The 24,329-nt window shown below is 37.5% G+C and overlaps 1 protein-coding gene across 1 annotated transcript in view; it reads right to left on the reverse strand.

The window, feature by feature from the left end:
* Window positions 1-24,329, reverse strand: part of LOC131062533 (probable inactive purple acid phosphatase 27) — a 78,780-nt gene that overhangs the window by 45,151 nt on the left and 9,300 nt on the right. The window contains exons 4-7 of the mRNA XM_057996228.2: window positions 22,286-22,394; window positions 21,970-22,081; window positions 21,653-21,785; window positions 264-451 (exon numbers count right to left, since the gene is read on the reverse strand). Of these exons, the coding sequence (XP_057852211.1) occupies window positions 264-451; window positions 21,653-21,785; window positions 21,970-22,081; window positions 22,286-22,394 (542 nt within the window). The remainder of the gene's footprint in view (window positions 1-263; window positions 452-21,652; window positions 21,786-21,969; window positions 22,082-22,285; window positions 22,395-24,329) is intronic.

A 24,329-nucleotide genomic window follows, 5' to 3' on the forward strand; every position in this document is an offset into this window, starting at 1 on the left:
AGTAAGATATTTACTTCTTTTAAATTGTACTCTTTGACAGATAATCAGGAAAAGATATCATTGATTTCCTTCCACTTCATTCAGCAAAGAATATTCTCAACAATATATTCTAACTTTGATGAGTTTTAAATTTTTTATCAATCAATGTTTCTCAAAACAAACAAGATTTGTTTGTGAATGTATACAATAAAAGTAAAGCAAAAAGAATCTGTAAGTGTCATTACCCAACCTATTTTACAAATATAACTAAAATGCAGACTTACCTTTCATGGTTACCAATTGCAGTCATATATGGCACTCGTGAGGCAACTGCACCAATCATCTCAAGAAAGAAATCCCATTCAGCCATAAATCCTGTTGCATAGCTGATATCTCCTATATGAAGAACCATGTCAATATCTCCCATGTCAACTTCCTTCTCGACAGCATCTATCACCTTTAATGCTCCTGGCTAAAACATTGATTATAAAGTTAAAACTGGCTTAACATAGAAATTAATTGTGGTAATATGAATTGAAAGTAAATGTTTGCAAGTGTAATAGGAATGGTGTACGTTGTTCACAAATATCAGTCAATAAGAGCACCACGTAAGGGGTAATTTGTTTAACGAAAAAAACAAAGGGAAGAAAGAAAGAAATGCATTGAGACAAGGGAACATACAAATGAGGTGTGAATGCCCCAGACTGTAATGAGCAAAAGAGATAAACTTAATATTCCCACCTTCTAAAGAGAGCAATCTTAAGTATTACTCAGCACCTGTCAAAGAATGTCATCTAAAAACTGCCTTGGAAAGATGGAGCTCTAGGGGAAGATCCTTGGGGATGTCAAATATTTCCACAACAAATGAAGCCAAAGAGAAGAAGGAATATCCAAGGATGAAGAACCTCGTATATAATCAATGCATCCGTATGGAGGCAATTATCATCTGAACTTCCTTTGAATAACTCGACATGAATCACCCATTGAATACCCCAAATTAAAGGGCAGTGCCTTGTCCATCTACAGTTGCTTCCCTATGCAACAAGCAAGAAGTTATATCTTCCCGGCAGCTGATATTGATATATTTGAGTAAATGGTTAATATTTTGATTCTAACGAATCCTAAACTTGTTTAGGATAGTTGAACTATGATTTGAGGTCTTATTTATCACTTTTCCAAAATAACATGTGCCTCCCAAAAAAATGAGCTATTTTGGGGGTGGGGATGGGAAGGAAATGTCCTCACACACTGCCCCCCAGCTCTGCCTACCAGGGGGCAACCCCAAGTCATCCCTGCGAAAGTGCAACCACTCGCCATCCCAAGATAACAATTTCAATTTGTATCAATGCTTTGAATAGACAAACAACATGATGGGATGTACAAATGGTTTAATTGTGGAAGAAAGAAGGAATATTTACAAGGTACTTGAGGCAAAATAAACTCTAATAAAACAGCTGTGCTTTTTTGTTTACTCTAATGTTCACTCTCTTATCTTAACCTTAGGAAGTTGGTGATCAATATTTTCTTAATTCATAGATCACCAACACATCAAGCTGACTAGAGAGCGGAGGATGCAGCGAGAGTGACAACGTGCAAGATTTTATCATGTTCTCAAAAAAATTTGATAGTTTCTGCTGACTTGTTGATGAGTGTTTTATGACCACACCAAAAATAAATAAAGTGCCAAAGGACACTATCCTCTCTTGAGCAAAGACCCCTCGTATGCTAAGATTGCGAAGATCATAGAGGTGCCTCCAAGGTTCCTATTGTGAACTTGTGACTTTAAGTTGGATATGAGCTCGTTTGGCTTGATGTAATATGTTGGTAACACAAAGGGACTTACATTTGGATCACTCTTTCACTTCTTTGCTATGGCTGGAACTTGATCATCAAATACTGCAATTTCGTGATGCCTCTCTCTTCGAACAAACCAGAAATATACTGAAAGTAAAAAGGGGAAAGGGTTAGAGAATCTCTTCTACTCCTAAGGACAATGATATCAATGGATAGTGCTCCAATGGACGAATTCAAAATAAACCAAGTTCTGCTTCGCCAAGATTAACTACAACTCCAGAAGAACTGGTGCAATCTTCCAAGGGTTATGCAAAGAATTTTCATATCATAACGAGCACCATCATAACGAACTATGCACATTCAATGATTGAAGTTAAGCATCCATATAAAAGGCTCGGGCTAACTGTACACTGCAACTTATAATCAATAAGATGCAAAAAGTATGAGCCATGGAAATTCATCAAAAACCATCACATTCTCCATTAAAACCAAAGTACTTCATCTAACAATTGAGAAATTGAAAGAACGCCATGTAACAAGTTGAAACAAACATGAATCCACCATATCTTCAATGAAATCAAATTTTATTTCTCCAAGTCTTACAATAATGTCTTCTCCTTCTCCTACTCTACTTCTATTCTAAGGAGCAAGAGCTCTTCACTTCTAATGAGCTAACTATGAATTACAAATGAGAAGGCAGGGCCTTTTATAGAGCTCCTCCCACAAATGAATGGCCAAGATTAATTTGAAATCAAGGGTCGAGATTACAAAATGGAACCCCAATTAGGGTTTTACTAACAATAGCTTCTATGGCACAGAAAAGTGGGGTCAAGTCGACCAATGAGAAAATTACATTTGGGGACACTTGTCCTTTTGAATATAAACCAATAATAAAATATTATCAGCACCTTCTAGAAGCTCTCTTGGATAAGTCGGGTTCATTGAATCTAGTCATGCCGACTTGAATACACGTGATTGGCCGGTGAAGGTGAGTAGGCGCCACGTCAGCATGCTAGGTGCCATGTAGACTCGGTAACTCATCACGAGCAATATTCTCAAATTGCATAATTTTGTGATCAAGGTTCTGACTTTGATAACTTTTCTGAAACTATCTCTCCTCGATCATCTTCTTCCTTCCATGTACTTGCTTGGGAATTCACCTTCTTGAAATGGATTGGACTCCATTGTTTACGATTCTGTCATTCTTGAAATCTTTCACACTTGAACTTTCTAACTTTTGATCTTGGATCTTCAAAGGAAATTCAAGATGTTGCATTCTTCGTTCTACATTTGTACTTGAACTTTAATCTTTGAGGCCTTGAACCCTGAATGCCTTGAACTGAATTCTCAAGAACTTGGACGTCTTTCACCCTAGATCTTAATGCTTCCTAATGTCCTAATGTTGTCTTTGGATTTGATAGATGAATCCTTGATGTTTTATCATTTTTTGACTTGTCAAGAATGCCATGTTTTATCAAAATATCTCCTTAGGAACTTCAATTTTATGTCTCCAATCACCTCTCTTCCATAGGCGCATTTGAGATAGCCACAAAGATTATGTCTTTAGGCATGAATCCACTTGAGAGAGGAAATTGCATTCCTAGGTGCAATTGAGCAGTGAAGGAGAATTTTTCCCTTAGGGGTTTATCCCTAACACCTATAAAATTGTGCTCCTAGGTGCAAATGAGAGGTAGAGGATGATTTTTGAAACTGGGAGAAAATCCTTGGCAGTGAGGAATTTGCGCTCCTAGGTGCAATTTGAGCTTGGAGGACTTTGAGGTGAGGGAGAAATTCTTGATCATAATGAATTCCCTTTCCTTGGCGCATCTAGGAGGCAATGAAGGATTTTTGGATTGTTGACATGCTTTAGCCAAATTTCCTCACTTTAGTCCTTCACTTCAACCGACTTAGATCTGGATATTCCTTGTTCCTTCATTGTCGATATTCATTTGTAGCCCAAAAAATGACTACTAAAAATAGTAGTTTCTCCAAACTCAAAATTAGGACAAACAGAGACCAAGTAGTAAGTGTCCAAAAAAAGATTTACTAGAAATTGACTTACTAAAAATAGCCACTGCTAAAAATAGTGTGTCCAAACTCCAAACTGGCCAAAAATGGGATGTGCTTAAACTTACTAAAAATAGTAAGTGCTAATTCCTGCTTCCTACCTTTGCACTGACTCTTAGAGCACAAATAAGACCTTGAGGAGGATTTTCTCCTTGGGGATGAAATCCTGCCAAGGACAAAATCCTGTTGATAAACTGAACTGCTTCCTTAGGCGCAAATTACAGGTGGACGAGGAATTTCTATCATGAGCACAAATCCACCTTTGTGAAGGATTTTTCCTATACTTAGCCAAAATTTGGCTATTCAATTTCATTCCTTCATGCAAACCTTTCAACACAGTGTCAAATTTCCATCAGTTCATCCTTCTGCTAGTGAATTCCTTGTTCTATAATTGCAATCTTTTCCTTGGACGATGATATCACCCACTTAACGAAGTCCTCTTCTTAGCATCCAAAGTCTTGTTCTCGCATCAGTCCTGAAAAGACAAGAAAACATAAGTATCACTCAAATATACATTAACGAAATGCAAAGTTCAAAGGATAATCAATTAACACAATGCAATTTTATAATATTTTGAAAACCCTAATTCTCAACTTGACAACAACTGTCAAGGCTCTATACTCTTTAAAATGCGTTCCATACTTAGGCATTTCATCACCTCCAAAGGCCAAAATCCAGACCAACAAGAACTTATAACTCATTCCTTAGGGTCGAGAGATGACACTGACCACAAAAGACTTGGTTTAATCGGCGAAAAGAGGGGGTCCCCATTTGCAATGGGGTGATGTGTGAAAACATCACAACATGAATGTTGTAAGGAATTTCTAAAAACAAAGAAGAAAATAAATTAAAATGATGATGTCACCATCATTTAGGCCTATCAAGTTCCACAGCTTCATCATTAGTTCCTTGGAGAATGAAGATTTGCTAAGAAATAATGAAGGTTCAGTGTCAAGAAAAACAAATTGATATAATTATGAGAAATAGTATGCCCCATGAAGGTCCATGTGGTCTTGAAGGCCTTAACAAAGGCACTCTGCAAGAGGCACTGCCCCTCAACCCTACTAGGAGACAAGCTTTTGAAGATAAGGCATTGTCACACCATAATATTCCCACCACAAATCAACAAGGATAACATTTATAACTTTGTCAAGATTATTATAAACTTAAAACTTAAAATAAATAATAAATTAAATTAAGCATAAATGTTCTTTTTACCTAGTTCTAGAGTAGCTCTCCTATGAATGCAAAAATTTGAAGAAAATAATGCCCCCTATCTCATTATGTATGGGGTCTCAAAGGTTCTCATGAACAACCACTCTCTAAATAATTTGTTGAGGCCAAGCATAACCTCTACGTCTGCTTTGAAAGAAGAGGAGGAAAAAAACTTGGAGTTCAAATAGTAGGCAGCAACATGAATATGTTGGTGGGGTTGTCAATTCCACCTTTGGTCAATAATGCACAATATGGGTTCATATTTGGTCTTATTCAACCCAAATATATGTTGAATCGCTTCTTTGGCCTTATCCATGGCCTCATATGTCATCTCCAACCACCAATTGTAGAACCCTAACCAACAATTTTAACAACTAAATATCAATGTTTTACAGAATCAACAAATTGTAACATACGAAAATTAAAAATGAAATAGAAACTGGAGTGAAATTTACATTGGTGATCTCCTCTATGACTTCCTCTCTACTTTAGCCTTCTTGCAATAAGGACTTCCTAACCACCTTTCACTCACAAACATGTACTTAAGGTTGGCCAATGAAGCTGATGTACTTTGCAAGATGAAGAAATTAGTGGCAAAGAGTGAATTATGATCGCATGAGATCATTGCTATCAATGCACTCTCATAAGATTTGGGAGCCACGTGTGGTTGTGGATATACTTTGTGATATACCTTGCATATTAAACCACATTCTTCAGCCAGCTTAGTTTCCCTATGTTCTCAAGGATAGTTTCCCTATGTTCTCAAGGAGTAGGTCAAGATGGTGAGCACAAGGGCTCCAAATCAATGTTGGGTTCATTGCCTCTAGAACTCTATTAAGTGCCACCAATGCAGCTTCCTTGTTAGTCACTAATTGAAATTAAATGAATGACATTTTCTTCTCTCACCTCCATCACTACCTCATGCAACATGTTGCACAAGGTCTCTACAGTTTTCATTTTATTGGCGACATCAACTGATTTCAAAAAGACTAACTACCACTTGAAGCCACTAAATAGTTGATCAACGTCCTATGCCTACCATCCATCCACCTATTAGATAAAATGGTGTTGCCTTTCTTTTTCCAATTTTCCTTTTGCTTTTCAACTAATAGGCATGTATTTTGGGCCTCATCCTACGACAATGACCCACTCAACTATGATGACTCGGTGCCTCGAACCCCTTACCTACCACAGTTAATGCATTGACTAACTACTCCAATAAGGACCCGAAGCAACATTAAACAAAATATTGTTGTAGTACCAAAATCTTGCACATGCCAACTTAAACTCATGTTGCAATTCTTTATTCCATGCAATTCCTTTCAATGAAGGTTGCGCACCAAGGGTGTTGAACAAAAAAACTAGAACTATGGCTGCTCACATTGCCTAATCCTCGTATCCATGGCCAAATGGAATAAGAGCCCCCCATATCTCCCTCTAGCTCTGTAACACTAAAAACTAGGTTTGGGGTTGCCATTGCCTCCATTGTTGTCTTTTTCTTTTCTTTCCTTTGGTCATGCTGCAAGGAGTGCTTTCACCTTCTTCTCAACCTTCGGAGTAGCTATTGTACCTGATGTAACATCTCAACAAGGGATCCGTGCAAGGTGATATTTGGGTACTCCAACCATACTCTTGGTATAGCAAATAAAAATAACTCTCCTCACATTGGACCTAGTGCCCCATGTTTCCAACAAGGATCTTTAGGTTTGCCACCAATTTTTCTATTTGTGAGAGCCATATTCCTTTTAGAAAAAATAAAAAAGAAAACTAATAAAAGTTAATAGAAAAAAATCAATAATACCCTAGTTAGCAACTTAAACCTAAAAAATTAAAATATAAGAATTGCTGCATAAAAGATTTCCATATTCCAATCTACATTTATTTGGAAATTACAAAGTAATGTATTACAAGATCACTACTGTTTTCACTTTTCTGATGCCATCTTCTGCATTCCTACTATGATTTATGTCAATAATATGCTCTGTTTTGCACTAAAAAATATATGTGATGTTTTTATTTTTAAACGAGCCAAGAGACCATAATGGATAAATCCTTTCTATGCTAGAAGTAGTGATTTAGGGATCAATAGAAAAGTGGGAGATGGAGATTATATTTTTTTTTAAATTTTGTTCATATTGCAAGTTTAAACAACCCACGAGACTGAATTTTCACAGTTATAATTGTGAAAATTCAAGCTTGCGGGTCATTTAATTGAAATTGTGTTCATATTGTAAGTTTATATGACTTGCAAGATTGAATTATAACTGCAAAAATTCAACAATTCTCAGATTTCAACTCTTTCAAGCCTTTGCATAGAAAGGAATCAAAGATATTAAACTATGAAAATTACAGCCTGCAGGTCGTTTAAACTTGCAATATGTATTATGAACAAAAATACAAATAATTGATATAATTTCCATACCCAACATTCTATTGATCTGTAAGTATGAATCAACACTTTCAACATAGAAAAGATTTATCCATTATGGTCTTTGGGTTGAATGTTTAACTTACAATATTAAAAAAAACTTTTTAAGTTTAAACTATGAAATTTCAAGCCTGCAGAGACTTTCCCTCGGCTCAATTGATTTGCAAGGAAAGGAAGAAAAAAAATCAATGAAAACCTGTGTATTTTGCACCACCAATTATGTGCCCAAAATTGCCACAAATTATCGCCAATTGTGTGCCTGAAATGCAGAAATCATAAAAAATTCACATTAGGCGAAAAAAATGAATTTATACTCATTTAGGAAAGTTTTTATTAAAAATTGGGAGTTTTAAGCAATTTATTGGCAAGTTTTTTTATCAAAAATCACCAGTAGTTTTAAAAAAATCATTAGTGAGTTTTAGGCTCACCGCAGTTTTTGACTCAAAAGTTTTGCAAGTGCTCTACAAGTTTTGCATCTATGGTCAAGCTCCCTAAGACTAAAAGACAGTTTCAAATCTCAAAGTAGATCCAATACCAAATTTAAGTTCCATTCGAGATCACTTTGTGTCTAGGGAAGGCTCGAAGGTAAGTTTTAATAGAATATTAAAATATGTTAATTTTAGTATTAATGCTCATTCAGTGTATATTCTATTTTTGACAGATCGTCTTCGATCTTCTCAGCAGTTTCTTATTAGAAACTTGCTATTCTTGTAAATAGCTTTGTATTATTTATGAGCGTCTTGCTCATTCTGATTTATCAATCGATTCTTTGAAATCCATTGCGTGTCTCGCACTGTTTTATGGTATCAGAGCCATAGGAGGAATTTTTTTTAGAAATTTTTTTAATCCTAATTTCCAATTAGTGGAAATTTTCGAAATTATTTTTCTGGAAAACTTTATCAAAGATTTTTTTGGCTTCTGGGGTAGAATCGTCGGTTTTTCGACCTGCAGGATCGTCGTTTTTCGGCCACCTCTGTCTGCAGGGTTGTCGCGTTTTACCGCGACCTGTGTTCGCGCAAGGTCGTCGTCTTTCGGTGTCGCGTTTTACCCCGTGACCTGTGTTCTGTACCTGCAAGGGTTGTCGCGTTGTTGCGACCTGTGTGCGACGTCGCGGACTCACTCCGGCGTCGCCTCCACCGCCCCCGTGACCTGCAACAGACCTGTTTCCGGCGTCGTTCACCTGCGACTTGTTCCCGGCGCTGTTCGGCACCTGCAACCTCCACTTCACCTGTTCGCGACCTCCGGCGTCGCGACCTATTCCTGGCGTGGCTTCGGCACCTGCAACCTGGTCACTCGCCATTCTCTGCAACGCCAATGTCATTTTCTGTGCAAACAATGGCGCCCACGACCTCTGTAATCTTCGATTGAGGTGTTTACCTCCTTTTTTTATCGAAAATAATTTTTTTCTTGCAGATTCTTGGTGGGTTTTTCGAAACCTAATCTGGGTAGTCGTCCGTTTTTTTTGGGTGCCTTGATTTTCATGCCTCGATTTTCGAGCCCGCGGATCCAAATTCTGACAGGAGAATCCTTCTGGGTTTTTTGCACGCATTTATGGGCTGTCTTTGGATTTTTCTGGGTCAGCCAGGAATTTTTTCTTGGGAAACGTGCAAATGGCTTCTCTCACCAATCTGATGTTAGAAGGCAGTCAATGCTTTAATGGTCACAACTACAACATCTGGAAACAGCGTATGTTGACCATTTTTGAATATAGGCGTCTTGACCAGCTTGTTTTGGGAAAAGAGCTCAGTCCTGGTACACCTGGTGCAGATCAAGATAAGTTTGATGAACGCAATCGGGAGGCAGTCATGCTTCTCAAACTCTCAGTAACTGATGATCAGTTACCGCAGATTCCTTCCAGCAAGACAGCTTCTGACATCTGGAAGCATCTGAAGGAATTGCATGAGACATCCAACAAGAGCCGAGCATTCTTTCTGAAGAATCAGTTGTTCTCCATTATGATGGACGAACGTATGTCCTTACAGGAGCACCTCACGAGGATTAAGGACATTCGAGATCAACTCGAAGCTATTGGTCAGACTATGGAGGAAGAAGACATGGTTGTAATCACTTTAAAAAGTCTTCCGAAATCGTATGAACACTTCATTGAAACCCTCAATATTACTTCCACTAATGTTGATCTGAAGTTTTCAGAATTGTGCACCAAACTTCTACAACAGGATCGCTGGAAACAGCAATTTGGTAGTGGTACTACATCAGCCTCCTCGGAAAATGCCTTCACAGCTCAATCCTTTCAGAAGGATAAAGGCAAATTTCAGTCCTCTCAGTCTTCTCAGCAGAAAGGCTCTTCTCAGACACAGGATGGAGCTAAGAAGAAGAATGTGCAGTGCAATTACTGTCACAAGTACGGCCATATGAAGAAAGATTGCCGTCAGAGGCTCGCTTCTGAACAAAAAAAGCAGGGAGGGTCACACCAGAAGGCGCATGTTGCGGAACATTCCGAGCAGAAGGAGTCTGCCTTTTATGCCTTTATGGCTAAGAGGTCCTCAGATCATGCCAGGTCTTCTGCTTGGTACATCGACTCTGGTGCATCACGTCACTTTTCTCATCGGCGTGACTGGTTTACAGACTTCTCACCTTTCAGTGATTCCGTTGTATTTGGCGGAGGTGAGGAGTATACAGTTGTTGGCAGAGGCACTGTTCAGATACAGTCTGGTGGCAGGACTCTCATTTTTTTGAATGTGTACTATGTTCCTGGAATGGAACTTAATCTGCTCTCTGTCAGCCAGATTATGAGGAATTCTCCTCAACTAGATGTGGTGTTCAGTGCTCACAAGTGCTCCATCATTGATCGGGAGACTCGTCTTACTGTTGTTGTTGGTCTAGAGGATCATGGTCTATATAGGCTTCTTGACACTGGTGATTCTCCTGAAGTGGCTCTGGCAGCTTGTGTTTCTCCTCTTAGCACTTTGTGGCATCAGAGATATGGACATCTCAACATTCAGTATCTCTCTCAGCTGTCTCGGGAGGGACTTGTTTCAGGGTTACCTGATATTCAGACTCAGCATCTTGGAGTATGTGGCGCCTGTCAAGCTGGCAAACAGCATCGGACTTCATTCCCACATGGCAAGTCTTGGCGCGCATCTAAGGTACTTCAATTACTTCATGATGATATTTGTGGTCCTATGAATACATCTTCTGTTACTGGTTGCAAATATTTTTTGCTTATTGTAGATGATTTTAGTAGAAAGATGTGGGTGTACTTTCTTAAACATAAATCAGATGTATTTAGTATCTTTCAGAAGTTTAAGTCCTTTGTTGAAAAAGAGTTTGGACATAGTATCATTACTCTTAGGACAGATAACGGGGGGGAATTTTGTTCTTCTGCATTCTCCAACTTCTGTGATACCCATGGCATCAAACGCCAGTTGACTACACCCTACACTCCTCAGCAAAACAGTGTTGTCGAGCGTCGCAATCGTACGGTTGTTGAGATGGCTCGCTCTATGTTACAACACAGGAGTGTTCCGAATAAGTATTGGGTTGAAGCAGTCTTTACTGCTGTCTACCTTCTTAACCGCTCTCCTACTCAAGCTGTTAAGGGGAAGACTCCGAAAGAGGTTTGGTCTGGTCGGAAGCCTCAGATCAGCCACCTGAAGGTTTTTGGCTCTGTTGCCTATGTTTGGATTCCAGATGCTAAGCGCTCCAAGTTGGATTCCAAAAGTCAGAAACTCATGATGACAGGATACAGTGATCACCATAAGGCCTACAGACTGATAGATATAGACACTGAACGTCTTATCTTCAGTCGTGATGTTGTATTTGATGAAGACAGAGGATTCTTTCAATCCCCTTCTTCTGAGCAGAGTTCTGAGGATCAGCCTCACAGTGTTCTTATTCCATTAGGTTCGCCTGATGGGAGGGATGATGCAGAATCTATTTTCGATGATGCACTACCTGAGTTTCCTCCGGAGAATAATCCTCCTCTTGCTGCTCCTGTTCCTGATCCTGAGCCTCTTCCAGCTCCTCCAGATGTTCGCACTTCTACTCTCCGGCCTAAATGGTGGGCCAAGACCATTGGTGATCTCAGGGATACTGAGCTCATTGAGGGTAGAACCTCCCGTAATAAGAGCAAACAGCAGCATACAGTCAACTTTGCTCTCATGGCTAACATACACAGTGTTTTTGAGCCTCAGACATACTCAGAGGCTAAAGGTATACCTGAGTGGGAACAGGCTATGGAAGCTGAGTTCCAGAGTCTTCAGAAGAATCACACTTGGGCCCTTTCTGATCTTCCTTCAAGGAAGAAACCCATTAGCTGCAAATGGGTGTACAAAGTAAAATACAAAGCTGATGGAACCTTAGACAAGTATAAGGCTCGTCTTGTTGCTCGTGGGTTCTCACAGAAAGAAGGCATTGACTACGAGGAGACTTTTGCTCCTACAGCCAAAATGAGTACCATACGGCTCGTTCTTGCCTTGGCAGCCCAGTTCAGTTGGAAAGTCCATCAGATGGACGTCAAGAGTGCCTTTTTGAATGGTGACTTACAGGAAGAAGTCTACATGACGCAACCCCCAGGATTCAAGGTTGCTGGTCAAGAACAGAAGGTCTGTAGATTAGTCAAAGCACTCTATGGTCTGAAACAAGCTCCTCGGGCTTGGTACATGAAAATTGATAAGTACCTGACAGATCATGGCTTTCAGCGGAGTCCATCTGATGCAAACTTGTATATCAAGCATTCTAGTAATGATATTCTGTTTGTGGTTGTCTATGTGGATGACTTAATCATTACTGGCAGTTCAGCACATTTGATCACTGGGATCAAACAGGATTTGTGCCGCACCTTTGATATGACAGATTTGGGACTTCTACATTACTGCTTAGGAGTTGAAGTCTGGCAGACTAAGAACAGTATCTTTCTCTCTCAGTCCAAGTATGTCAGAAGTCTTGTGGACAGGTTCAGAATGCAGGATTGCAAACCTGCCTCTACTCCTATGGAACCCGGGCTCAAACTTTCAGCTCAGTCATCCTCACCAGTTGTGGATGAATCTCTGTTCAGGCAACTAGTGGGCAGCCTCATCTATCTTACTGCCACTAGACCTGACATCAGTTTTGCAGTGAGCTACATTTCACGCTTCATGACAGCTCCCAAGGCTGATCATTGGTTAGCAACGAAGCGTGTGCTGCGTTATGTGAGTGGCACTCCTGATTATGGACTTCTGTACACTCGGAGTTCTGATCCTATACTCAGTGGTTACACAGATTCTGACTGGGCAGGTTCGGTTGATGACCATAAGTCTACAGCAGGGTATGTGTTTAGTTTGGGATCTGGTGCTGTCACATGGACTAGTAAGAAGCAGAAGGCAGTGGCTCTCTCCTCGACAGAAGCAGAGTATCGGGGAGCAGTTAAGACATCTTGTGAGGCGGTTTGGCTTCGACGAATGCTTGCGGATATGCATGTCTCCCAGGCAGGTCCTACTCCCTTGTTCTGTGATAATCAGAGAGTGCTCAAACTCGCCAAGAATCCAGTCTTCCATGAAAGAACCAAGCATGTGGAAACGCATTGTCACTATATTCGACAGCTGGTTGAAGACGGATCCATCCAGTTGCTGTATGTTCCTACCTCGGAGCAGCCAGCAGACATCTTCACCAAGCCCCTTGGTCCTGATAAATTTGTAAAATTCAGGGGGTCTATAGGTGTAGTTAATAGATTGAGCATTAAGGGAGGGTAATAGAATATTAAAATATGTTAATTTTAGTATTAATGCTCATTCAGTGTATATTCTATTTTTGACAGATCGTCTTCGATCTTCTCAGCAGTTTCTTATTAGAAACTTGCTATTCACAGATTCTGACTGGGCAGGTTCGGTTGATGACCGTAAGTCTACAGCAGGGTATGTGTTTAGTTTGGGATCTAGTGTTGTCACATGGACTAGTAAGAAGCAGCAGGCAGTGGCTCTCTCCTCGACAGAAGCAGAGTATCGGGGAGCAGTTAAGGCATCTTGTGAGGCGGTTTGGCTTCGACGAATGCTTGCGGATATGCATGTCTCCCAGGCAGGTCCTACTCCCTTGTTCTGTGATAATCAGGGAGTGCTCAAACTCACCAAGAATCCAGTCTTCCATGAAAGAACCAAGCATGTGGAAACGCATTGTCACTATATTCGACAGCTGGTTGAAGACGGATCCATCCAGTTGCTGTATGTTCCTACCTCGGAGCAGCCAGCAGACATCTTCACCAAGCCCCTTGGTCCTGATAAATTTGTAAAATTCAGGGGGTCTATAGGTGTAGTTAATAGATTGAGCATCAAGGGAGGGTAATAGAATATTAAAATATGTTAATTTTAGTATTAATGCTCATTCAATGTATATTCTATTTTTGACAGATTGTCTTCGATCTTCTCAGCAGTTTCTTATTAGAAACTTGCTATTCTTGTAAATAGCTTTGTATTATTTATGAGCGTCTTGCTCATTCTGATTTATCAATCGATTCTTTGAAATTCATTGCGTGTCTCGCACTGTTTTAAGTTTAATCTAAACTGGCTCCTAGGACTGCAAAAGTCATCCAGATTCAACGCAACCAAATTAATGGAGTAAATAGCATCCAAGAAATAATAACAGTCAATCCAAATGTGAAATAATTAGCCAATATCATTTCGGAGGACTTTCAAATCCAAAAGTTGTTTGCGAAGGATAAGGAATATCTAAGAGCTCCAAGTCTAAAAGGTGGAAGTGAAAAGTATTTCACCAAGTTGAACAAACAATTTGGGTTCAAAGTCCCTTTGGAGAGACTAGAGTTTAAAATTTGGGAATTAATTTTGAAAAAGGAAACGGACGCAAGATTAAACAAATTAAAGAATGACCCATAATTCACAACAACCCGATATTCAAAACACTCCAAGGCGAAAACCCAGCTACTCAATGCAAATTATATTGAAACATGAAAATATGAGCATTTTCTAGTCCAAACTAACTTTCTAGACAATTTTATAAAAGGAACACAAAAAGCTTCCACAATGACAAGTGGATGCAAAACATAAATTACTCCAAATTTTATTGATTTGGGTGGTATACAAGTTTAAACAAAAAGACACTTTAGATGTAAGGATTTCCCAAGAAGAGGTAAGAAAAAAATTTCTCAAGGACTTCCTAGTTATCAACTAAAACGAACTAGAAGACAAAGACAAACAAAAATTAACTTTGGAGTTATATTTTAATTAGGGGGATCCTTGTTTTTTCTTAAAAGTATCTAGGACATTATGATGTTTTATCAAGATTCAACTACACAATTTTTGAATCAAATTCAATAACCCATATTTCATGAGTATGAACGATCCACTAGCACATATTGCATCTAGGTGATGCTCATAGAGGTAAAAGCATTATGTAATGTTACACTTACAAATTTTCTAAATTTTTATACTTTTTGTCATTTCTGAGTAATTGAACCCAAAATCTATACAAACAAACCAACAACTAGTCTAACAATAATGCTGATTATAAACAGTACAAATTGAAATTTCATGAACAGCCAGATACACACAAAATTCATTCCTTTGATTACATCATTTTTCAAGAGAAGTTAAAACTTAAAACTGAATTTACTGCCCAGACTAAGTTGTATTTCATAATTACAAGCCATAATGAACTATCCATCTGAAAACCTTACTGCTTTAATGTTGTAATTTGCAGAGAACTACAACCACAACACTTGTTCTTCAAATAACTATAATACCCACTCAGAACTATTTCAATTCAAATTAATAAATAAAACTCACAGAAGCTTGTAATAACCAGTGATGATGATGTAGAGGGATGTGGTAGTTTGATGACTGGATAAGTTAAAATAACAAACCCTAGTATAAAAAAATAGCAGATTTAATTCCTTACAACTGCTGCATTCTCCTTGTATTCTCAAATGCCCCTCCTCTAATGTTGTGGGGGGGATGATAAGATTGCAAGGGAACAAAAAACTAGTGCGGCTAACAAATCCAACATCAACAATTAATGGTGCTTAAAATCAACAAGCAAGAACGTCAATCAGCAACGATCCTACAGATATTTGCTTGCAAAAATCTAAATTGTCCTATTGCTGGAACTACAAATAAAATGTCCAGAAAGTAGCAAGAAACACTGTAGCAGAACTACAGAAAATACTGTAGCAAACTCCCAATCGGCAATTGTGATCCCCAAATGGAATCACCCAAGATTAGAAACAAGGGTTTTCGTCCTTGATCTCCAAAGGGAATCCGAAAGTGTTCTTGTCCTCTATAACCCTAAATAGACCAATGGTTTTAACTTATGTTACCCCGAGTTTCCGATATGAGGGGACAGGGGGACGGGTTTCCAGGATTTTTTTTTTCCCGGAGAAAGGGACGGCTGGGAACAGCTATATATATATATATATATATATGGAAATCTGAAATTTAAATATATTCATGAATTACATATTTATATAACATTGTAACAAAATAACATTCATCATAGCAACATGATAACATTTATAAATCAGAATCTAGATTCTAAAATCATTGAGCCAATGATTATTCATCAAATCATCATAGAACTAAGAACATAGCATCAAATGAATCAAATTGAATCATCATAGGATAAGAACATAGGATAGCATCATGATCAAATGAATCAAATGAGAGTTCAAATTTCAATTTCATACATTAATAGATATAATTAATTGAAACAATGAAAAGTATCACTATCGAGTATCATATCATATATCAAAATATTTAATTAAGCAAATGCTGCAAGTTTCAACAAAATGAAAAGTTACAGACTTAAAGTATCGTATCATATATATCAAGATTCAATTATCATTGTATCAATGTATCATATAATGTCAGAATACTCAAAGTCTCAAACTTCAAAGTCAAAATGAAAACAAAGATAGTATGTTGCTGCCCCTGATCTTGGGCTTACCTATCTTGTGAGGTATTACTCCACCTCTCCCTAACAAAACCAACCTATCCTCATGAGGAGCAATAGCGAATGATTAAGGAATGGCCTATGAGTGCACTAACTTCTAATGTATTATGAATATATATGAAATTAAGTATGACTGTCATACATATTTCAGTCTATATTAATATTACTATTAAATTCTACATAAGAACATTATCAGGCTTCATATATTAATAATAATATTAAGCATACATATTACGTGTTGTCCTCATTTTTGGATTCTCAAAAATGTGACAACCCCTACAAATTTTTGCCTAAAAAGTGTCATTTTTTCCTCCAAGGCACGTTTTACGAGGTTCAAAACTCACATTTGATAGTGTCAAATCATTGGGGGGTGTCTTTGCCATCATTGTCCAAGTTTTGGTGATTTTTAGTCTTCCTTTTCCTAGCTTTCTGTGCAATTTCGGGTTTTAGAACAGTCACTGCAGGTTGAAGATTTTACTCTATGGCATGCTTCCCAAGGCAGAATTTTCCTTCGCCCTTGGACTGTCTTAATCCTCAGTCCATCCTCGAACCGTGTTTCAAATTTCGTCGCATTCTGAGTTCGTTTGTTATGTCTTTCTTTCAATTTCGGGTTTTTTCTCCCTAACTGCAAGTGGGAAATTTTCCTTAAGTTGCAAGTTTTATGTTTTTCCTTTGTTTTAGTGTTGTAGGGAAATTTTTAGTTAATTACAAGTGCACTTTATGAAAAAATAGAACTTGTAACTTACTATTTATTTCCCCCTTGTTGGTTTTTGTCTTTTAAGTCATTGTAGGAACTTTTTGGGCATATTACAAGTGAACTTTAAATTATAAAGTTAAAATAAAACTTGTAATTCTTTTAAAAAGTTCCACTTAAGTGATTTTAAGTTATGGTAGGGGTTTTTAAGTTTTATAAAGTCACTTTAAGTTGTAATAGGGATTTTATTTCCCTATTACAAGTTTTATTTTTAAGTTGTTTTTGTGACTTGTAAAGGGAATTTTATTTTCCCTTTACTAGTCTTTTGTTGAGTTGTTTAAAACTTGTAATGGGAGTTTTATTTCCCTATTACAAGTATTTTAAACTTGTTGTTTGCTCTCAAAAACCCGATTTTGCCTTATGAGGGGAAAAGTGAACATTTTAAACATGTAAAAAGGTTTAAGAAACCCGATTTTCCTTATTGCATGCATTTTAAACTTGTTGTTCTTTCCCAAAAACCCGACCAGCAATATTAAAAGATTTTGTTGACAATTTCCACGGATTTTTGTGGAGAAATCTTAGGAGGAGGAAGGCGTTTTGGATTCCTTGCTATTTTCATGCATTTTCCAACTCTCTTCACGCCATTTGGAAGACATTATCGCTGGTTTTATGGTGTTTTAACAGCAAAAATGTTTTTGAAAAATGCCATGATTTACCTCATAGTTTTAAAACTCGTGAACTCGCCACGGATTCGCGAGTCCGTGGGAGCCACGAGTCGACTCGCCAAGGACTCGCGAGGCGAGTCCTCGCGAGTCCATTTGAAAGACTCGTGAGTCTTTTGCAAGGACTCGCGCGAGTCTTTTGCACGGACTCGCGAGTCTTTCAGATGGACTCGCGTGACCCAGAAAAACCATCAAGCAAGCTTTAAAAATGAGTTTTTTTTCGTTTTTTTTGCCTTCATTTGGCGTAACTCCCCCCCTTTTTGACTTTTTGGGGGGTTAAGGGGTAACCCTAATTAGACGTGGGCCAATAGAAAAATAACACCCGACGCCTTTATAAAATAATAAAAGTATTTTTGGCCTCGCGGGCCGCTGCCCGTCGACCCCGTCCTGTATTGCGACAGGGAGCGCGCAAGGGGCGTTGCCCCTTGACCCCAACTTGGGGGCGCTGCCCCCAAACCCCCGTCTAAAAATATAGGGGGAAACTACGCTGTTGGAAGCAGGGAAAATTTAACCTCTAAGTCTGATTAGGCTCCATATAACAACATAATTAGCATTGAAGAAATCTCGGTATTATACATTTTAGAGTTGAAAGTTTGGAACTATGAGTATGAATGATGAAATTGCAAATATTGCGCATTTGTTGATCATATGACATGTGTAATGTTTCAATTATGGCTCTTATGTTCTCTAAATGCATTAATTTCTTTATGTTTTTTTGTAAAACTACGGTTTTTTTTTTGCCGCGTCTTTCACGAGTCTTTCACGAGTCCGAGTCCGAGTCCGAGTCCAAATTTTTGGTTTGCCGAGTCCGTGGCGAGTCCGAGATTTTCAACAATGATTTGCCTCATTCAAGTGCCACGAATCTTGTCTTTCCTAAATTGTTTTGGCTTGTCTTGCCTATGCGTGGAGGTTGGGTGCTTTACTTGACCGATTCTTCATGCTTTTAATGGGCATTTTGATACATATGACATTTTTTCAAAAACGTGGCTAGGGTTTGAATCTTCTTCTTTTGTCTATAAGAGATTCTTTCTCTTCATGATAGTTATATGTTTTGTTTTGTTCTGCCTAAAATCGGTTTTGTGAGAGATTTTCCCCTTTGTTCCAACTTTGGAAAGCAATTTGTGAATTGCATTGATCTTCCCCATTTTCCCTCTTTACTTGTATTCGGGATTTTAAATCCCGATTACAAGTAGGATGAAAATAATTGATCTTCCCTTATGGTTGTAATATTTTAACCATCTTTTGGTGAAATTCCAAGTTTCAAAGTTGGAAAAAGCTTGTCTTTCCAAAATCGGGTTTTTAAAACTTGATTACATGTTGAAAGTTCTTCCCATTTTCTTGAAGATTGATCTTCCCAAAATCTTTTCATTTTCACTCGTATTCATTTCCATCATCCATACATACCATTCCCACCATTTCATCCACTCATTTCACACCTTCATTCATTTTTCCCATTTAAAGTCTACCTGCAGTCAGCCATCCAGAACCCGAAATTGGTCCAAAATGCACTCAAAAAACACTTGTAAATGAGTTTTAAAGGTCCAATTACAAGTGCAAACTTGTAGTTACCCATTACGCATATGAAATTGCATGTTTGTTCTCCACAATTGCAAGTTAATGCTCTTGTTTTTCCCACACATATAATGCAACTTCCAGAACCCGAAATTCACCTATGAACCCATTTTTGCATCAATTTATCCCTTCCCATATCAGTCTTGTTTGCACACACAATCTACCAAATCAATGGATTAAGGCATGGGCCTGATTTTGCAAGGAGATTTCAAGATTGGAGGATGATACAAAGAAGAGATACAACAACAATTCATGGTTGAGAGCATAGAATGCTTTCAAGACAAAGATGGTTATGACATAAAAAGAGGAAGGCAGCCCTTTCCCTCTTGAAAAGCTAGTACTACCTCAAGCAAGAAGATAAGGATGCAAGTTCTCGTTCCGGTTCAAGATGTCTTTACCAATCCAGAATACTTCAAGTTCTAGCATCCTGAAGCGACATGATGGCCATCACAGACAAAGGATGATGCAGCTGGAGTTGTGTCTTTAGACACGTGGAAAAGTTTTAGTTGTGCATTTGTAATTTTGTTTCGACAAGTTACATGTGAAAAAATAACTTTGTAATTGCAAGTTAACTCATCACTTGCACTTTTGTAATTACATGTAAAGCAACTACAAGTTGAGTTCAATTAGGACTGTAGTTGGAATAAGTCATAGTTATTTATTGAATAAGTCTTGGTGGTTGAGAGAATTTCTCAAGTTAGTTGCTCCCACCTTTTTCTCATGACTCCTCTCCTATAAATACTTGAGGGGGTCTATTGTAATTGATATCTTTTGGCAATGCAACAAAATTCTGCCAATTTGTATGTGCACTCTAAGACTTTGAGCTTAGATGTAAATCAGATTGCTTTCAATAAAAGAGGCAAGTTGTGTTGAGACTTTGTGCCAATTCAAGTTGTTATGTGACAACATTTTCTGAAGTTGATTGTGAGTTTTGTTATATTGTGAAAGAGGGATTTAAATTCAATCTTGCAGACTTTGAGCTGCTAATTGTATTTAGAGTTACATGTTTGGTTTTCAGATTTGGTCTTGCAGACTTTGAGCTGCTTATCATATCTGAAACTAGTGTGGAAAGCTAAGGTGAGAAGATAGCGTGTAGACTTTGTGCTGCTTCTATTTCTAAGACTTGTGCATGTAAGGTGAAGTGCATCATGTAGTTAGACTTTGAGTTGCTACATATTGTGCTTAGTTAGCAGAAAATCATCTAAAAAGGTTGATAGGAGAATAGATAGTTGAAGACTTTGAACTTTCTTTCTATTTTCCCGTCCCGGGGAAGTGACGGAGGTCTTTGTGCCTTAATAGAAACTTTGCTTCCCTTTATGTTCCAAAAATCCTACAAAGAAGCCTCATTTCTGTATTTGTTGTTATTTATTTCCAATTGCTATTACTTTTCAAAGAAGAGAAAAGAGTATAGTTTTTCTTGAAAGAAGAAGTACGATTGATGTCCCACCCATATTAGATTAGTTTAGTTTGTAGATAGGGGGAGCCTTCCCTTAATTAGGAGAGTTTTACTCACACACTGTGGTTGAAACCACAATTTTGTATATTTTCCCAAGTGTACAAAATTTTCAACCAACATTAAGCACATCCCCATGCATACCACCAAGAACAAGGATGTTACTGCCTGTAACTTAATAACAGTTCTGATCTGACTTGATCCATTGTGATATCACTGGAGGCTTTCGATTCCTTTCCTTTATATCCCTCAATGTGAGCGAGAGGTCACACCTCTTCATCATGTATGCCCTTTGGCAAGAGACACACCCTTTCACCATTAGCACCCTTTGAAAGAGTTCAACTCTTCATTATTTCTGCCCTTTGAAAGGGACACAACCTTTCACAATCATATCTGCACTCCTTATTTAGATCAGATCTGTACTTCTGATTTCCAAATTATTCCCCCTTCAAATGAGTTCTCTTCTCCCTTTTATACCTCATATTTGGGAGAGTCACAACTTATCATTTCATGCCTTTTGACCATTCATTAACTTTAATCAAATTTTAATTATATTTTAATTTATTTTATTTTTATTCTTTTGTATTTTAATTTTTTTATTATTATTTATTATTAAATTATATTTCAAAGTGGGGAAAATAAATTGTTACAGTCTGTGCTTGCAGCTATATGTTGTAATGAATCTATCGATTTGATGAACAACTTAAGATTAAATTTGTGATATTGTCATGCCTTCATACATGATGTTTCACATTCAGACTGTTTGTTTATACTTGGGGTACACCTAGAAGAAGGCTAAACATGAGTGACAGAATGAAAGAATGTTTTACCACCTGAATATAATGCTCACCAAAACCATCACGCTCTGCTTTACCCATGTCTCCATATGTGATAAATGTTAACTCATTTGAACCTGCTGCTGGAGGCATAGAGAATTTGTTTACAGTACTCCATCCAACTTCATCACTGTTAATGTGCAAAATCAAAATACACCAATTACTAATTTGCCTCTTCAATTTTCAATCGAATAGCCAATATCTATCATTTCTCAAACCATCATTGAACTTGTACGATTGAGCAAGCAAAAAACAAAATGGTACAATGAGAAAATAATATAAATTTCACTACCGTAAACTCTTGATTAATTTACCTTCCATACTCATATGAATATGTCTTTGAAGGGGAAAGGCCATTCAGCAATGCCATATGGATGAATCCTGGATTATGCCATCCAAAATTGAGAGCTGGATTGATAAATGAGTCTGAAAGAAGAAACACTACATTATTGAAGGATTTCTGTAGAATAATTTTTTATGAAAAAAAGATTTTATTGCTTAAAAGGTTGTAATATGATGTTCTACCCACAACTTGAATATTCCTTTATAGACATGGATTAAGTAATACAGAGTGCAGATTTCCCTCTGTAAATTAAATGTCAAATCAAATCTCAAAAGCTAATCACCTACCACATAAATCTTTTGGGGCGAATGTTGCTACAGTTGATAATGCCAACTTCCCTTCCGCATAGCGTACACTTTGTGCCTTGCTGTCTCCACTGATCCAAGTCAGTCTCATCTGCAAGAGAAAGGACCAGTCATAACTTCAAATTCAAATAAAAAATTCTTGAAGAAATAAAACATGCAACTAAAATTATGGTATATTATGTTTGGAAAATAATGCTGAGATAATGGACAGCAGATTACAGTTCACTTGGTTTCTTGTTAAAAGAATACATGTCAAAAATAGAAAAAAAATGGGTACGGATGAAATGAAATATTATGAATGTCTATAAAAACAATAAATGATTAACTAGATCACAACTGATTGCACAAACCACTAAAGGCAAAGAATTGCTAGGAGCAAGTCCAATTAAGGGCTAAATAATCAGAAAAATTTCTTCAATTTACCCAGTCACTGTTACAAGCTACTCTAATGAATACCTCGCCCTAGTACCCATCTTGGGGGGGCTTTGCCCGATTTAAACCCACAATGAGAAATCACATGTTGGCAACAATTTGACAACAGAAACCTTAATGATTTGGGTAAATTTTAAAATAATTAAATAATAAAAGAAAAAATATATTTATTGCATCACCCACAGAATTTATTGAGTCTGAATTCAGGAATATGGCAATGAAAATAGCATTCAACAAAAAATTCTGAATGGGATTAGCTCAAGCAGTAAAAGCATCCAAGTTTTCGTAAAGAAGCTTCAGGTTCAAATCCCACAAAACATGATTATGTGTAATCTACTGAGTAGGGTGCACTCAAACTGGAATATACTGCACCCAACTTTCTGGGTGGTGTGTACCACCACTGACAAGGCTGGGGGCAAGTACTGGATAAACTTGATAAAAGATATATCCTTTGGTTGTGAAAACTAAGCTTAAGGCTCCACACCTCCTACCCCATAGAAAAGGAAGAATTTATGAAACACAGAAAAGAAAAAAGACCCTGAAGTTAAAACATTGGAAAATATTTCCTTCAATCTAAAAGAAAATGCAAATTAAAATATGCAGGAACAAAAGTGCTCATCATACAGTCTTCACAATGTTTATTCTTATCATCAAAACAAAAGCTAAGTTTTAAAAATATATTAAAACCATCCATACCTTCTGCTAAGAAAATGGGGAAACAAAAAGATATTGTGAGACTATTTTGGTAATGGTTCCAACATTTTATGTTATAAAATAGTTATTAAAATTTAGGTTAATTGCACTTTCTTTACTTTGCCCTCCAATCATTAAAAGAATAATCTATCCATGGGTCTTCAACTTTACCCCTAAAGCACCTTATTTACCAGAAATTCCTATTCACTATATAGATTTCAGCCTTGTTGAAAGAAAATCTAGGACACAAAGACACCTGCACTACTCAGTATCTCAAACCTTACCTTCAAGTAGAAGACATGTATTGCAAAACAATTAATGTCAAGAACCCACTGTTGTACCTTATTGGATATCTATGTAGTTTCTGTTATTTACTTAGACGAAATATAATTTATTTTAAGACAAAAATAATTCAAAAATTTTGTTTAATTACTTCATCTTTATCTTCATAAAAAACTCAATTTTTTGTTCTATTACTAAACCTCCAGCAAATGTCCAACTAAAATTTGAATCCATTGCTGCATGTTCCCAGATATCATTTTCCTTTCTATTGTTTGCTTAATCGATTTTTTACATCTTAACTCTATGAGTGCCTTATTTGTCCAATCAAGAACATCAGCAGGGTATTTTTTTACATAGTATCTTTGAAACATATTTTCTCTGGGTGCTTTTTTCACGGCACAGATCCCGAGCGCATGCCCACATTCGCATTATCTTCTCTACCACCAACAGTTCCTTAGATTTGGGTATTTAGGAGAGGTTCTATTTGGAATCAGCTGCCTCCTTGGATTGTCCAGCCTGGCCCCCTTAGCCCTGGATTTCACTGACAAGCATCCTCAAACTCTACATTGGTAGTCCTATATTGATCAATGATAATACAGTTGGGTCCTCCAACGTATCC

This window comes from Cryptomeria japonica, chromosome 1 (assembly GCF_030272615.1).
Source record: "Cryptomeria japonica chromosome 1, Sugi_1.0, whole genome shotgun sequence".
NCBI classification, from domain to species: domain Eukaryota; kingdom Viridiplantae; phylum Streptophyta; class Pinopsida; order Cupressales; family Cupressaceae; genus Cryptomeria; species Cryptomeria japonica.